Source organism: Procambarus clarkii, chromosome 51 (genome assembly GCF_040958095.1).
Source record: "Procambarus clarkii isolate CNS0578487 chromosome 51, FALCON_Pclarkii_2.0, whole genome shotgun sequence".
In the NCBI taxonomy this organism is placed as follows: Eukaryota; Metazoa; Arthropoda; class Malacostraca; order Decapoda; family Cambaridae; genus Procambarus; species Procambarus clarkii.
Window position 1 is genome coordinate 28,711,932 of NC_091200.1, and position 18,830 is coordinate 28,730,761.

The 18,830-nt window shown below is 43.6% G+C and overlaps 1 protein-coding gene across 1 annotated transcript in view; it reads left to right on the forward strand.

Moving 5' to 3' along the window:
* LOC138351831 (protein phosphatase 1 regulatory subunit 12A-like) overlaps positions 1-18,459 on the forward strand; it is an 82,090-nt gene extending 63,631 nt beyond the window's left edge. The window contains exons 4-5 of the mRNA XM_069303844.1: positions 12,591-12,833; positions 18,311-18,459. Coding sequence (XP_069159945.1) covers positions 12,591-12,833; positions 18,311-18,459 — 392 coding nt within the window. The remainder of the gene's footprint in view (positions 1-12,590; positions 12,834-18,310) is intronic.
* The last annotated feature ends 371 nt before the right edge of the window (positions 18,460-18,830 follow it).

Consider the following 18,830-nt stretch of genomic DNA (forward strand, 5'->3'; position numbering starts at 1 on the left):
AAATGAGTTTTGGAGAACTCCTATTTCAATTAAGCCCTGATGCTAAGAAAATAGTTAGAGGGATAGAAGCCCTAAATTAGAAAATAATAAATACAGAATATGTGGTCATATTCAATGAAACATGTTTGAAAGAAAACCTGCTGCCAGTATACACCAATATATATATATATATATATATATATATATATATACATATATATATATATATATATATATATATATATATATATATATATATATATATATATATATATATATATATATATATATATATATATATATTAATTAATAATAATTAATAAATATGACCGAAAAAGTAAACTTAATAATTCTAACACGAATTTTCTCAATCTTTCTTACGTTTCTTTTCACTGTTGATGGTAATTCAAAAATCAATTCTACAAAATTCATTTTTATTTTTAGTCTGACGTGGCACTTGAGCGTGTTTCGTAAAACTTATTACATTTTCAAAGACTTTAGTTTACACACACACACACAACTTTAACTGAATAGAGGTTAAACATCTTTGAGTTTTTATACCTACATTTGGGTGAGGTTACATGTTACAATAGATTTGGATGAGGTTAAAATAAACTTTTAACACAAGACAGGACACGAAACAATGGGTATTAAAAGTAGGTAACTGCAGAAGGCCTATTTTTATTGGCCCATATTTCTTGATGCTTCTATATTGGTGCGGAGTCTTGAAGTGGGAAGAATATAGTTGTGCATTAATTAACTGTTGATTGCTGGTATTGACTTCTTGATGTGTAGTGCCTCGCAGATGTCAAGCTGCCTGCTATCGCTGTATCTATCGATGATTTCTGTGTTGTTTGTTAAGATTTCTCTGGTGATGGTCTGTTTGTGGGAAGAGATTATATGTTCCTTAATGGAGCCCTGTTGCTTATGCATCGTTAATCGCATGGAAAGAGATGTTGTTGTCTTGCCTATATACTGAGTTCTTTGAGGCTTACAGTCCCCAAGTGGGCATTTGAAGGCATAGACGACGTTGGTCTCTTTTAAAGCGTTCTGCTTTGTGTCTGGAGAGTTTCTCATGAGTAGGCTGGCCGTTTTTTTTTTGTTTTTATATTAAAGTGGAGAAAGAAAGTGGAGTTGGAGATCCTGTTGGACGACATATTTGACCTCGAGGCACAAAAGAAGGTCACCACCAAAGACACATGTTTAAATGATATCACTCTGAAAGAACTCAGAAGTGCTACAAAGAAAACTAAAAATACAGCTCCAGGCGAGGACAAAATCACTTACAACATGCTATCCAAGCTTGGAGAAAAGGGTGAAGAAACTTTCTTAAATCTCATCAACAGAGTATGGGTGACAAGAACTCTACCACTCTCTTGGAACAGTGCAATTATAGTTCCCATTCCAAAACCTAAAGACCCAGGAAATCCAAGACCCATCTCATTAACAAGCTGTCTGGCCAAAACTGCAGAAAAAATTGCCCTAATCGAATTGAATGGAAAGCCAATCCACTACACCAAAATATGTTTGCTTACAGAAAAGGTGTTGGAACCACAGAATGCCTTACCTCCCTCCTGAATAAAATCAATGACAAACCTGGAATCCTTATTTTTCTAGACCTTGAAAAAGCCTTCGAATTAGCCAGTGCTCCAGCTTCACTGTGCTGTCTTGTGAATAAGGAAATCAAAGGACACGCTCTTGCTTTTGCCAAAGGAAGCCTGCTTAACCGAGAAGCTAAAGTAAAATTCCAAGGAAAAACATCGACCTCAAAGAGGCTGGAAAATGGAACTCCGCAGGGAGGAATACTATGCCCCTTCCTCTTCAACTGTCTCATGGAACAAGTCATGAAGCTCAAGCTACCAAAAGCCAAACTTCTTAACTATGCAGACGACTTTGTGGTCATCATCAATGGCAAAGGTGCAAGGAACCATGCACAAAAATGCCTAGATATTATCAGCAGGGAAATGGAACGTATAGCAGTGAAAATAAACAGCAATAAAACAAAAGCAATGGCCGTTAAAATGAGAACTCAAGACATCAGACTGGCAATACAAGGACAAGAAATTGAGTGGGTTACCTTTTTTCAATACCTAGGAGTCATAATAGACATCCAGTTGAAATTCACTCAAGAAATTGAATATCTTCGGCAACGCTGTAAAGCCATAAACTCAGCTTTGCCCTCTCTGACCAGTCTTAGAGAGGGTACATCTCTACCAGTACTCAAAATGTACTACGTTCAAGCAGTTAGGTCACTCATCGACTATGCTGCTCCTGCTCTTACATCCCTCAGTGATAACCAATGGGAGAAAATGGATGTGTCTCAAAATGATGCTCTGAGAACAATGCTTGGAGCACCTATATGGACGCGTAGAGAGAACCTTAGAATGGAAACAAATTTACCAGCATTAGAAAACAAGATGAAACAAAGGATAGCCACCATAATAGGAAAACATACTGGAATAACCGCCAGACTTTCAATCAAAGACAGCATACAGAGATCCTTTAAAAAAAAACTACATTATAGAACAAGCTCATGGGTGGATAATGTGGTCAAGATTTTAAAGAAAATGGACCTGAAATAGACCATTAAAAACAAAGGGAAGATAAACCATATCAACACTTTCGACAGCCTCCTCCATGGGAAGAATCGAATCAAATATAATCATTGAAAGATTACCAGTTAAAAAATCAGCATGTGACCCGCAGAGGCTCAAGGAAGTAATAGAACAACAAATGGAAACTATCTCTAGACCCACAACGACTCACATCTTCACAGACGGATCAGTTGATCAAGAAAAGGGTTCTGCTGGGGCAGCAGTTTACACTACCAACCATGAAGCTTACTGGAGCATGAATAGTGGGTGCTCAACATTGCAAACAGAATTATATGCCCTGAAGGAGGCAATAAACTATACAATTGAGAATAATTTACATGATGTCATCATTCATACAGACTCTAAATCTTCGCTCCAGGCATTGTTATCCAGTCAGCACAGAGATAATATACAACTCCTCACAGAAATTCAACATATAGGAAAAGAAGCACATAATCGCACAGGGCACAGTACTTGGACCCATCCTGTTTCTAATATATGTGAACGATCTTCCAGAGGGTATAGACTTATTCCTCTCTATGTTTGCTGATGATGCAAAAATTATGAGAAGAATCAAGACGGATGAAGATAGACTACACAGGATGACCTGGATAAACTGGAGGAATGGTCTAGAAAATGGCTGCTAAAGTTCAACTCAGGAAAGTGTAAGGTGATGAAATTAGGCGAAGGGAGCAGGAGGCTAAACATAAGGTATCATCTGGGAGGGGAAATCCTGCAAGAGTCAAATAGAGAGAAGGATCTGGGGGTTGATATCACACCGAACCTGTCTCAAGAGGCCCACATCAAAAGAATATCATTAGCGGCATATGCTAGACTGGCCAACATAAGAACTGTCTTCAGAAACTTGCGTAAGGAATCTTTCAGAACCCTGTATACCACTTATGTAAGACCAATTCTGGAGTATGCAGCTCCAGCCTGGAGTCCATACCTAGTTAAACACAAGACAAAGTTAGAGAAGATTCAGCGGTATGCCATCAGGCTCGTCCCAGAACTGAGAGGATTGAGCTACGAGGAAAGGCTAAAGGAGCTGAACCTGACATCACTGGAAAACTTAAGAGTAAGGGGAGATATGATAACCACCTACAAAATTCTCAGGGGAATTGACAGGGTGGACAAAGACAAACTCTTCAGCATGGGTGGGACACGAACAAGGGGACACAGGTGGAAACTTAGTACCCAGATGAGCCACAGAGACATTAGAAAGAATTTTTTCAGTGTCAGAGTAGTTAATAAATGGAATGCACTAGGAAGTGATGTGGTGGAGGCTGACTCCATACACAGTTTCAAATGTAGATATGATAGAGCCCAGTAGGCTCAGGAATCTGTACACCAGTTGATTGACAGTTGAGAGGCAGGACCAAAGAGCCAAAGCTCAACCCCTGCAAGCACAATTATGTGAGTACACACACACACACACATTTGGTACAATTATAGGAACAGGGCCAAGCGTGACAGCCAGAGGTTCCAGGGGAACAAGGAAAAGTCAAGGTGACGAAATGAAGGAAATGTTCGCCCAGTTTCTGGAGAACATCATGAGTGAGATACAAGAAATGATGCAGGAAATGAAGAACGAAATAAGCAACCTGAAAAGAGAGTTGACAGCAGCAAAGGAGAAGATTAGAGCTTTCAAATAGAATGGTATCGATGCTGAGACTCAGAAAATCATCCAGGGAGAAAGTGGTAATAGTATTTTGAAAGAAAATGCCACAATAAAAGCAACATTTGCAGAAGTGCTAAAAAAAATATCTCTGAAGTAATGTCTGCAGTGAAGGAGGTGGCCATGAAAGCAGCCACCTCACAGGAAGTGGTATGCTCCACTAGCCAGCTGCTGGAAAGGAAAAGATCAGTGGTTGCTGTAGGTATTAAAGAGCAGTAGGACAGTGTGGAATGATAAGGACAAAGCGGCAGTGAATGAAATTTCTGAAGGCACTAGACATAGAAGGGGCTGAGCATAGCATTGAGAAGGTTTTCAGGTTAGGCTGGTACAACAAAGACCGAGACCGTGTGATAAAGATAGTGTTTGTAAACGAGAACACAAAGGAGAAGATTATATCAAGGAAGAGCTACCTGCAAAATGTGGGAGAATTAAAAAATGTATTCCTCCAGAGAGACATGACGAGAGAGGAGAGAGCCATGGTGGCAGAAGTAAGGAAGAGGCGCAGGGCGAGAGAGGAAAACCAGGAAGTCACAGCTCCCATCACAACATCCCCAGATGCGAGGGGAGAACCCACAACCAGCTACTCAGTAACACCAGCGAGGAGCACAACCCCGCCACCCTCCTCTGCATAGAAACCCCACCCTACCCCAACCCCTCCCTGCCCCCACTCAAATGTTCAGCCAAATCTCCCTCCTCCCACACCCAATCCCCACCCTTCTACCCCTCCCCCCACACTAAATCCCCACCCTTCTACCTCTCCCTTCCTCCCGCCAAGTCCCCCCTCCCCCACTTTCCTTCCTGTCCTCCCACCCCTTTAACCCCATACCTCCCTGTCCATCCCTCTTCACTGGATCCCCTACCCTTCATCCCAGTATCCTCTGCAACCCTGTTATCCACCTCACAGATCCTCACACCCATGGAACAGCTTCCCCCACCAGCAGAACACTCACCAAGGAGGCGATTTGAGAAGGGACAGAAGAAAGTGAGCCTCAAGGCAAGGTACACTAACATAGATGGAATTACAAATAAAGCAAATGAGCTTGGAGAATAGGTACTAGAGGAAAACCAAAATATAATAGCCCTCACAGATACAAAGCTAACGAAAACGTTAACAAATGCAGTGTTCCCACTGGACTATTATGTTATGAGGAAAGAGAGGGAAGGAAGAGGTGGGGGTGGTGTAGCTCTGCAGGTAAGAAATAGCTAGGATTTTGAGGAGATGGTTATTCAGGGCTGTGAAGGTTTCAGTGACTACATACCAGATACCATAACAACTGGAGGGCAAAAAATTATAGTATTAGTCATATATAATCCACCGCCAAATGACAGAAGACCCAGACAGGAATTTGATAGAAACAAGATGGCCACCATTAACATAATAGAGAGAGCAGCTTCTGTTGCCAGCAGGAATGGATCTAGACTACTAATTATGGGAGACTTCAACCATGGGAAGATAGATTGGGTGAACAGAGACCCGCATGGAGAACCAGAAACATGGAGAGCTAAGCTGCTGGACGTGGCAACAAGAAACTTTCTATGGAAGCACATCAAGGAACCAGCAAGAATGAGAGAAGAAGATGAACCAGCAATACTTGATTTGATATTTACCCTAAATGAGTGAGATATAAGGGAAGTTAAGATGGAAGCACCCTTGGGAATGAGTGATCACATTGTATTGAACTTTGAGTACCTTTTAGAGCTAGGAATTATCTCCCACCAAAAAGAACTAGGAAACAAAAGGCTGGCATACCGAAATGGGAATTATGAAGAGATGAGAAGTTTCCTGAGAGAAATGCCTTGGGACACAGACCTCAGAGCTAAGTCTGCACAAGATATGATGGACTATGTTACCCAAAAGTGTCAGGAGGCAGTAAACAGGTTCATCCCGGCCCAAAGGGAAAAATCCGAGAAGCAACAGAAGAATCCATGGTATAATAGGGCATGTATAGAAGCAAAGAAACTGAACAAAAGGGCGTGGAGGAACTTCCGGAATAACAGAACACCAGAAAGCAGACAGAGATACCACAGAACCAGGAATGAGTATGTCAGGGTGAGAAGAGAAGCACAGAAAAGTTATGAAAATGATATAGTAACCAAAGCCAAGACCGAACCAAAGTTACTCCACAGTCACATCAGAAGGAAAAAAACAGTGAAAGAACAGGTTTTGAAACTTAGAACAGGCGAGGTATGCAGAGAATGACAAAGAGGTGTGTGAAGAATTCAACGAGAGGTTCCAGGAGGTCTTCATAATAGAACAAGGTGAGGTCACTGTGCTAGGAGAAAGGGAAGTAAACCAGGCGGCCTTGGAAAAGTTTGAAATTATGAGAGAGGAGGTCAAGAGACACCTGCTGGATCTTGTTGATTGTTGGTCCAGACAGGATCTCGCCATGGGTACTGAAAGAGTGTGCAGAGGCACTTTGCTTGCCACTCTCCATAGTGTATAGTAAGTCACTGGATACGGGATACCTACCAGAAATATGGAAGACGGCGAATGTGGTCCCAATATACAAATAGGGCGACAGGCAAGAGGCACTGAACTACAGGCCAGTGTCCTTGACTTGTATACCATGCAAGGTCATGGAGAAGATCGTGAGAATAAACCTGGTAACACATCTGGAGAGAAGGGACTTTGTGACAAATCGTCAACATGGATTCAGGGAGGGTAAATCTTGCCTGACAGGCTTAATAGAATTTTACGACCAGGTGACAAAGATTAAGCTAGAAAGAGAAGGCTGGGTGGACTGCATTTTCTTGGATTGTCAGAAAGCCTTTGACAAAGTACCACATAAGAGGCTGGTACATAAGCTGGAGAGACAGGCAGGTGTAGCTGGGAAAGTGCTCCAGTGGATAAGGGAGTACCTGAGCAATAGGAAGCAGAGAGTTACGGTGAGGGGTGAGACCTCAGATTGGCGTCAAGTCACCAGTGGAGTCCCACAGGGCTCTGTACTCGGTCCTATCTTGTTTCTGATATATGTAAATGATAAGACAGAGGAGGAATGTTGAGGCTTCAAAAAGACCTAGACAAGCTGAAGGAATGGTCAAACAAAGGGTTTTTAGAGTTTAACCCAAGCATATGTAATGTAATGAAGAGGGGTGTAGGGAGCAGGAGGCCAGATACAAGGTACCGTCTGGGAGATGAAATACTTCAAGAGTCAGAGAAAAAAAAAGACTTGGGGGTTGATATCACGCCAGACCTGTCTCCTGCAGCCCATATCAAGAGGATAACATCAGTGCCATATGCCAGGCTGGCCAACATAAGAACGGCATTCAGAAACTTGTGTAAGAAATCATTCAGAACTTTGTATACCACATATGTTAGGCCAATCCTGGAGTATGCAGTCCAAGCATGGAGTCCATATCTAGTCAAGGGTAAGACCAAACTGGAAAAGGTTCAAAGATTTGCCACCAGACTAGTACCCAAGCTGAGAAGTATGAGCTACGAGGAGAGACTACGGGAATTAAACCTCACTTTGCTGGAAGACAGACGAGTTAGGGGGGGGGACGTGATCACCACATTCAAGATTCTCAAGGGATAGGGTAGATAAAGATAGTCTATTTAACACAAGGGGCACACGCACTAGGGGACACAGGTGGAAACTGAGTGCCCAAATGAGCCACAGTGATATTAGAAAGAACTTTTTTAGTGTCAGGGTGATTGTCAAATGGAATGCATTAGGGAGTGATGTGGTGGAGGCTGACTCCATACACAGTTTCAAGTGTAGATATGATAGAGCCCAAAAGACTCAGGAACCTGTACACCTGTTGATTGACGGTTGAGAGGCGGGACCAAAGAGCTAAAGCTCAACCCCCGCAAGCACAACTAGGTGAGTACACACACACACAGGGGCCCACGTAGCCTGGTGGATAGCGCGCAGGACTCGTAATTCTGTGGCGCAGATTCGATTCCCGCACGAGACAAAGACAAATGGGCAAATTTTCTTTCACCCTGAATGCCCCTGTTACCTAGCATTTAATAGGTACCTGGAAGTTAGTCAGCTGTCACGGGCTGCTTCCTGGGGTGTGTGTGTGGGGTGTGGGAGAAAGAGAAAAAAAGTAGTTAGTAAAACAGTTGATTGACATTTGAGAGGCGGGTCGAAAGAGCAAAGCTCAACCCTCGCAAACACAACTAGGTGAATACACACATACACACACACACACTCACACTCTCACACACACTCACTTTACTTTGAGGTGCTTCCAGGGCTTTGCGTTCCCGCAGCCCGGTCGTCGACCAGGCCTCCTGGTTGCTTGACTGATAAATCAGGCTGTTGGACGCGGCTGCTCGCAGCCTGACATATGAGTCACAGCCTGGTTGATCAGGTATCCTTTGGAGGTGTTTGTCACGTTCTCTCTTGAACACTGTTTGGCGTCGGCCAGTTATGCCCCTTATGTGTAGCGGAAGCGTGTTGAACAATCTCAGGCCTCTGATGATGATAGAGTTCTCTCTTAGAGTACCTGTTGCACCTCTGCTTTTCAATGGGGGTATTTTGCACATCCTGCCATGTCTTCTGGTCTCATGTGATGTTATTCCTGTGTGCAGGTTTGGGACCAACCCCTCAATTATTTTCCACGTTTAGATTATTACGTATCTCTCCCGCCTGCGCTTAAGACAATACAGATTTAGGCTGTTTAGTCGGACCCAGTAGTTTAGATGTTTTACTGAGTGAATTCTAGCAGTGAAGGATCTCTGCACGATCTCCAGGTCAGCAATTTCTCCAGCTTTGAAAGGGGCTGTCACTGTGCAGCAGTACTCCACTCTAGAGAGCATAAGCGTTTTGAAAAGTATCATCATCGGTACAGCATCTCTAGTGTGAAAAGTTCTTGTTATCTAACCTGTCATTTTTCTTGCAGTTGTGACGGCTACTTTATTATGTTCTTTGAAGGTAAGATCTTCCGACATGAGTACACCCAGATCCTTTACATTGCCTTTTTGTTCTATGTTATGATTTGCCTGAGTTTTCTACGTGGTTCCCTTTTTTATATTTTAATTTTTTCCGTAGTTCATGAGCTGAAACTTATCTTTGTTAAACACCATATTATTTTCTGTAGCCCATAGAAAGACCTGATCTACATCTGATTGGAGGTTTGCCGTGTCCACTATGTTGCCTACTCTCATGAAGATCCTAGTGTCGTCTGCTAAGTATGATACAGTGATACAGCACACACACACACACACACACACACACACACACACACACACACACACACACACACACACACACACACACACACAAACACACACACACACACACACACACACACACACACACACACACACACACACACACACACACACACACACACACACACACACACACACACACACACACACACACACACACACACACACACACACACACACACACACACACACACACACACACACACACACACACACACACACACACACACACACACACACACACACACACACACACACACACACACACACACAAAATAGTGGAACATCTGGAGCGAAGGAACTTTGTAACACAGCATCAACATGGGTTCAGGGATGGCAGGTCCTGCCTCACAGGGTTATTTGAATTCTACGACCAGGCAACAAAAATAAGGCAAGAAAGAGAAAGGTGGGCAGACTGCATATATCTGGATTGTCAGAAAGCCTTTGATACAGTGCCACACAAGAGGCTAGTGCAAAAGTTGAAGATGCAGGCTGGAGTGAAAGGGAAGGTACTCCGGTGGATAGAGGAGTACCTAAGCAACAGGAGACAACGAATCTGTGTGAGGGGTGAGGTCTCAGATTGGCGAGACGTTACAAGTGGAGTCCCGCAGGGGTCAGTCCTTGGACCTATACTGTTTCTGGTATATGTAAATGATCTCCTAGAGGGTATAGATTCGTTCCTCTCATTGTTTGCCGACGATGCAAAAATTATGAGGAGGATTGAAACAGAGGATGATAGTAGGAGGCTATAAGATGATCTAGATAGACTGAGTGAATGGTCCAACAAATGGCTGTTGAAGTTCAACCCTTGTAAATGCAAAGTAATGAAACTAGGCAGTGGAAACAGGAGGCCAGACACAGGATACAAAATAAAAGATGAAGTACTTAATGAAACAGACAGAGAGAAAGATCTAGGAGTTGATATCACACCAAACCTGTCTCCTGAAGCCCACATAAAGAGAATAACGTCTGCGGCATATGCGAGGCTGGCTAACATCAGAACGGCGTTCAGGAACCTGTGTAAGGAATCATTCAGAATCTTGTACACCACATATGTAAGACCAATCCTGGAGTATGCGGCCCCAGCATGGAGCCCGTACCTTGTCAAGCACAAGACGAAGCTGGAAAAAGTCCAAAGGTATGCTACTAGACTAGTCCCAGAACTAAGAGGCATGAGTTATGAGGAAAGGCTGCGGGAAAGGCTTGCTGACCTGGAGAGCGTGCAGAGATCCTTTACTGCTAGAATCCAATCAGTAAAACATCTAAATTACTGGGACCGACTAAAGAGCCTAAATCTGTACTCCCTTGAGCGCAGGCGGGAGAGATACATAATAATTTACACGTGGAAAATAATTGAGGGGCTGGTCCCAAACCTGCACACAGAAATAACATCACATGAGACCAGAAGACATGGCAGGATGTGCAGAATACCCCGTTGAAAAGCAGAGATGCAACAGGTACTCTGAGAGAGAACTCTATCAACATCAGAGGCCCGAGACTGTTCAACACGCTTCCATTACACATAAGGGGCATAACTGGCCGACCCCTCACAGTGTTCAAGAGAGAACTGGATAAGCACCTCCAAAGGTTACCTGATCAACCCGGCTGTGACTCATATGTCAGGCTGCGAGCAGCTGCGTCTAACAGCCTGGTTGATCAGTCCAGCAACCAGGAGGCCTGGTCGACGACCGGGCCGCGGGGACACTAAGCCCCGGAAGCACCTCAAGGTAACCTCAAGGTAAGGTAAGGAAATGCACCTTACGACACTGGAAGACATAAGAGTAAGGGAGGACATGATCACAACTTACAAAATCCTCAGGGGAATCGACCGGGTAAACAAGGATGAACTGTTCAACACTGGAGGGACGCGAACAAGGGAACACAGGTGGAAGCTGGGTACCCAAATGAGCCACAGAGACATTAGAAAGAACTTTTTCAGTGTCAGAGTAGTTAGTAAATGGAATGCACTAGGAAGTGATGTGGTGGAGGCTGACTCCATACACAGTTTCAAATGTAGATATGATAGAGCCCAGTAGGCTCAGGAATATTTACACCTGTTGATTGACAGTTGAGAGGCGGGACCAAAGAGCCAGAGCTCAACCCCCGCAAGCACAATTAGGTGAGTACAGTTAGGTGAGTACACACACACACACACATTACACACACACACACACACACACACACACACACACACACACACACACACACACACACACACACACACACACACACACACACACACACACACACACACACACACACACACACACACACACACACTCACACACACACACACACACACATGGATAACACATGGATACACACACACACATGGCTAAGATCAGCGGCATATGCCAGGCTGGCCAACATACGAACGGCATTCAGAAACTTGCGTAAAGAATCATTTAGAACTTTGTATACCACATATGTCAGGCCAATCCTGGAGTATGCAGCCCCAGCATGGAGTCCATATCTAGTCAAGGATAAGACTAAACTGGAAAAGGTTCAGAGGTTTGCCACCAGACTAGTACCCGAGCTGAGAGATATGAGCTACGAGGAGAGACAACGGGAATTAAACCTCACTTCGCTGGAAGACAGAAGAGTTAGCGGGGACATGATCACCATATTCAAGATTCTGAAGGGGATTGATAGGGTAGATAAAGACAGTCTATTTAACACAAGGGGAACATGCACAAGGGGACACAGGTGGAAACTGAGTGCCCAAATGAGCCACAGAGATATTAGAAAGAACTTTTTTGGTGTCAGAGTGGTTGACAAATGAAATGCATTAGGAAGTGATGTGGTGGAGGCTGACTCCATACACAGTTTCAAGTGTAGATATGACAGAGCCCGATAGGCTCAGGAATCTGTACACCTGTTGATTGACGGTTGAGAGGCGGGACCAAAGAGCCAGAGCTCAACCCCCGCAAACACAACTAGGTGAGTACAACTAGGTGAGTACACACACACTCACACACACTTAGTGCAGTTGAGATGGGGAATCTTCAGGGGAGGGGCCACCAGCATGAGAGTGAAGTACTGAAGAGACGAACCATTATAATACACGGATTATTCGAATCTGGGGCACCAACAAGACAAGAAAGGATAGAGATGGAAAAATATGAATTGCATGAGATATTGAGATGTATTGGAGCAGAAATGGCAGAAAACGAGGTGGACATCAGCCGCCGGATTGGACCTTACAATTGTACCAAGAATAGACCTGTTCTGGTGCAATTCTCCAATGAGGAGGCTGTGGAGTACATAATGAGGAACAAGCATTTACTCAGAGGACGTGAAACCCATTGCAATGTGTTTATTGAGAGGTTTATAACGAAAGATGAACAAATAGCCCACAAGAATGGATGGCAAGCACAACACCGTACCCCTAGCCTCTCAGGTAGCCTCACCTCCCAGGTCACCTCCCAGTTCACCTCCCAGGTCACCTCCCAGGTCACATCCTCCCCAACTCAGCCCTCCTACACCTCCCCCCTGCCTCAGCCCCCTAAACCCTCTGCCCCTTCCACATTTGCACTTCCCCAACAACTCCCCTGCCCTTGCTACATCACACCTGTCAACGACCTCAGTGGGTCAAGCCATGCCCTCCCCAAACCCACCTTTTCATCCCCCCTCCCCAACTACCTCCCTCCTACTCCCCTGCCCCTTCTACCCCATTGCCTTCACTTCCATCTGCTCCATTCCAGCTTCCACTGCACCCCTCTTCCACTCACCCACAAACCCCACCCAACCCTCACCCCTCCTATGCACCTCCAGCCCACATTTAACCCCCTCACCTTGTGACCCCCTAACACCTTCCCCATCTCCCTCTTCTATCCCAAAACCCCCACCTACCCCCGATTCCCACCTAACTAATACACCCTCAATTCCACTCCCAGCACCCATGCTCCATTCTCTTCTCGGCCCTCTGCCCTCAATATCCCTCCTCAACCTCTCAATCTCTATCTGACTCTCAGTCTCTCTCTGCTTCTCAACCCTCCTTTGCCATTCAGACTCTCCCTAACTTCCAGACCCATTATGCCCTTCCTACCCCTCCGAGAAACCCAGATCCCATTCGCCTACCAGGCACTCCCAGTCACCACCTAGCACCCCCCTAACACCTCCACAGCCCCCTTTCACCCCCCAGTCCCCCGGTGAAAGGGGGAACTCTGGCACCAGAGTTTCCAAGAAGAGTCTCAATGTTTGGTACACCAATGCTGATGGGGTATCCAATAAAGGAGAAGAGATAAAAGAAAGTTAGTGAGGCACACACATATTGAAGAATGAAAACATGAAATGGAAATAATAAAAAATGCAAATTACTAACTAAATAATTTATTCAAAATCTAAAACAAAATCTAAATCAATGCACTCCCTAGATCTTAACACTCCCTGACTTAAGGCATGAGGTGAACTAATTTCCTATACCAAACTATAGCAACTATACCTCTTATGGCGACCAGCTAGATGTAATGCCGATCTATGTAGGGTGAGAGTGAGATGACTTCCCTCAGGTCCTTCAGGTTTTCAGGTCCTTCGACCTTTCTACTGAAATAGGCTACCGGATGGGGTAAATTATCCGCATCTCGCTGAATTAAGCACCCGCCAATAGCTATACCACTGACGTCAGTATGCACCACCCACTCTTTATCGAAATCAGGAATAGCCAATACCGGTGTCATAATTAGTTGGTCCTTCAGTTTCCAATAGGCTTCGTCATGTTCAGATTTCCAAACAAACTTCGCATTTTTCTTTGTCAGAGCAGTCAGGGGTGCTGAAATGCCAGCGAAACCTTCAACATGACGACGAAAATATCCGGCCGCCCCAAAAAACCTACGCACGTCCTTTGCTGTCCTTGGAGTAGGCATGTCAGCAATGGCATGGCAAGAGTCTGGGTCAGGTCGGATACCATCTGAGCACACCTGGAACCCCAGAAATTTGAATTTCTGAGCCGCCAGGGTGCACTTCTGAACGTTAAGTTTGAAACCTGCCTGGTCTAATAAAGTCAGTCTCAGTTAAGTCCTGTAGGTGTTCCTCAAACGTCCTGGAATATATCACAACATTATCAAGGTACGCTAATGAATGCCTACCCAGGACCAGGTTTAGGATGAAGTTAATGGCCCTCTGAAACGACGAGGGGGCGGTCTATAAACCAAACGGCATCATATGGAATTGATAAGTGTGCCTACCATCCGAGAATGCTGTTTTATCCCTATCCTGTTCCGCTAACGGAATCGCTCAATACGCCGATTTTTCGTCAAGAGTTGAGAAATACTTTGCAGCACCAAACTGATCAATTATCTCCTGTATTCGGGGCAACGGATACACATCACCTATAGTTATTTCGCTAACCTTCTGGTAGTCAACACAGAAGTGATAACTACTGTCCGGTTTCCGAACTAACACAACAGGAGAGAGCCACGGTGACGTACTAGGCTCTATCACGCCCTGCCTCAACATTTTCTGTCACTCCTCCCTGATAATGTTCTTTGCCTGTTCCGGCAACCTCCACTGTCTTGTGTACACGGGCAAATGGTCCCCAGATGGAATGGTGTGCCCAATCTTATCGAGGAGACCAATCTGGTCATCCTCTGTCGCAAATAATTTAGTGCCTTCCTATCCGCCTGTGTAACATGTTGCAAATCAAGTGTTAAAATTAATTTCTCTACCTCTTCTACGTTACGTGCAACATTTCTCGTCTCATATCTGTGTTTTGGTATCTATCATGTTTAATGCACTACATTGTGCCGTGACGGTTGGCGTCTCAGCTGACTCATGGTGAAAGATTTCTGTGTCCTCCACCATGGTTCCCTGAGATACCCTATCACCTGTCCTGAAGCGAAAAGTCTTATGTGAAAGATTGACAACTGGAATGAGTGCACCTTTATCGAGCACTACAATTAAATGATGAGGAATTAATAAGCTATCACATCTTCCGGCCACCTGAAGGGTGGTACCTGGTTGTATGTGACGTCCCACAGCAACTTTAATATATTTAACAGAATGTGGTGGGCAACTCTGTTTGGTCAATGCATGCAATGCGCATGACCTCTTAACTGTGCCTGGAAGAGACTTAAAAATAAATTTTGGATAGTGCGCATTATATTTTTGCTTCCTCTTAATTGTAGCTACAACTGGGAGATGGTCGATCATCTCCACTGGGTAGGAAGTCTGTCCCAACTGCAACCTGCAGTTCCTAGCCCCTTTTTGAGCAGACAAGGAATAATCAAACCGAGACAGAAAATCAGTCCCCATTAAGATGTGACCAGGAAAATCAAGGTTCTCTACGATCGTACATGTGTGAAGTTGCAATTCCCCACCAATTTCAAAATTAACGGTACCTTGTCCCACGGTCTCAATCTTTTTCCCCATCGACTGCTGTTAATGTCTTTGCGCTACGTTTAAGACGTGCATACTTAAAATCGCTGAAGGCTGACTTTTTAATTAGAGTTGCCTGGACTCTAATTAGAGTAGAGCTTTCAGCAACAATTAGACTAGAAACGACTCAACCTCCACTAAGTGTGCAATCACTTATTCGTTTGATCGGTGCTAAGTAGTATACTATCCCGTCCCTCAGCAGCCGCAACCCCCTTCACGGATTTAACGTTTGCCCTAGCGTTTTGAGTCGTCAAACAACGCCCTCGGATAAATCTCCTGGCGTCCCACAGATAAATCCGCCCCGACAGCCCACAAGGAACTGCTGTTGAGAGTATGGTGGCTCCCAACACCTCTGAATCAATTGCAATGGGTCGAGTAAGGTACCCAGTCCAATCAACTTGGAGCAGTGTCCTTACTCAATAAATCTTAACAGCCTAACTTACTAACTAATCCTTAATCGTATCAGCCCCTCACGACCCCAAGATTCGCCAACCCCACTCAACTGCACTGTTGTGAGGCGCGCTGCTAATCCTGGCTCGTGGACCCGCGGCTGGCCTCCCTAACACCTGCGCACGTGTCCGAATGGCAAGACGCATGAGTTTTTCAAATTTTTTTAACAAAATTGGTGAAACCACCGCTGTGCACCATTGTAACACAGGGGGGTATCGGCTCTACTCCGTCCTTTACCCCTTACCTCTATACCCGTATTCGGATTCATTTCTCTTCAATCCAAGGGACCCCAGAGCTACTAATCTAAGCCGAATCCCACGCAAAATGGTCTTAAGCCGTTTGACCGGGTAAGATTCTACAGCCTTTACAACGTGGAACTAGACCCTAGCAAACTCTAGAATCTCCTTACGCCACCACCAACAGACCATTAACACTGGGAGCAATAACCAAGGTCTGGACCGATTAATAAACCTTGGGGCTTGATCCCCAGTTATTTGGAATAGGAGGGAAGAATCTACGTTAAGTGTAGGAAATTCTCACAAACACATGGGATAGCTGAACTCTTAATCATTGTTGGGCTGGCGGCCCAACCACACTCAGACTCGTGAAAACCACGTGGCAAAGGACAATGAGGAATAAAAACATGAAATGGAAATAATAAAAAATGCAAATTACTAACTAAATAATTTATTCAAAAATCTAAATCAAAGCACTCCCTAGATCTTAACACTCCCTGACTTAAGGCATGAGATGAACTAATTTCCTATACCAAACTATAGCAACTATACCTCTTATGGCGACCAGCTAGATGTAATGCCGATCTATGTAGGGAGAGGGTGAGAGTGGATGACTTCCCTCAGTTGATGACCGGTCCACACTGATCCTACCTCGCTCTGCTCAACACAGAATCCAGAGGGGTATTCCTACGCCTGGCTTACTAAGTTACTAGCAGGGTTTAAGGTGAATAACTAATCTCTGTTGCCCTGAACAACCCAGATAGATGAACTCTTTTAAACTGAAGGTAATTGTACAGGCATCTTTGGAAAAAGCTATTTCCAATTACAAAATGCCTATTTGACCTTTGAGAATTACTAGAATATGGAAGGCTTTGGTGACCCTTATGACCTAAGGTCGCCCAAATCGCTCCGCATCCAGGGCTAGTCCCGCTAGCGACGTCACTGATGGTGACTTACTAAAGTATTCTGACAATTTTGGATACTCTTGATACTTTGAACAGGAAAACTATTAAATATGTATGAATACAATATGAATGAAGACTAATTTATCTAAATTACTGAATTCTGTAAAATAATTCATTATACGTTGCTTTAAAACAAAGGTGGCGGCCATTTTGTATCTCAACCGCCAGTCCCAGGGGGGGGGGGATACCCCATGCTTGGGTCAGGTCAAACTACAACTTGACTAACTTTTGTACAAAGGCGAATCCCACTGCCTCTCATACAATTATTTATTTTAAAACAGCTTTAGTTGTTACAATTATTTAATTAAATTAATAATTAAAGTCCCAGTAATGCTCTTCTTATCTATAAAATAATAAAAATAATAATAATAATATTAATAATAATAATAATAATAATAATAATAATAATAATAATAATAATAATAATAATAATAATAATAATAATAATAATAATAATATTTATTAGGGGAAAATCACATACATACAAAATGGTATACGAGAAGAATGTTGGATCTCTAGGTAGGGTAAGTATATAGTATGGTTCAAACCACTAATACACTCAGCGTTTCGGGCCTGACAATAGCACCACTGTCGCTCTCGTCACAAGTAATACATTATCAAATAAGAACTGTTGAGATGTCGGATATTTTAATAGTGATCAATTCTTAACATTTTTTACATGATCTTTCTCTTAAATTTAGGGTCGAAAATAATTTTGCATACTATTTAGAGTCTGTACACTTTATAAGTATATAAAAATGTTCACCTACAACAGATTATTTCAATATTTACATAAAGTACAGGAATCATGACGGTTTATGCATAATAACAATTGTGGTATCTGTTGACAGGCAAGACAGCCCTTCACCAGGCAGTCGCAATTGGTCGCCACAACATGGTGAAGGTCCTCCTCGACGCTGGAGTAAACATCAACGCTGCAGATAAATATGGTAAGGATCACATTTATGCATCCCAACATTATATAACACTGATGTCATAAAGCACACCACAATTTGTATGTGTCAAAATACAATATTTATATTTTATAACTACACCATATGAGAGAATGTCTGTCTGTTCAAAGTTGGGGGCCAAATTTTTCATATAAAAAAATAGTTTTATAGTAATCTGCCACATTATTCATTAATTTATGAAAATTAACATAAAATTCCAGCTGTGAATAATTTGCCTGTACTCACATCAAACAGACAATTCCCCCACAGCGTCAAAAGTTTCTCAAGCAAACTGCTGTATACCAGAGTAAGGGTAACTATTGTTTTTTTTAGTTCTTCACACCACTGAGCTGCTCCCACTGCTCTCACTCACCCACACATAAGACTGTTGTAAGACAGAGAGAGAGAGAGACAGAAA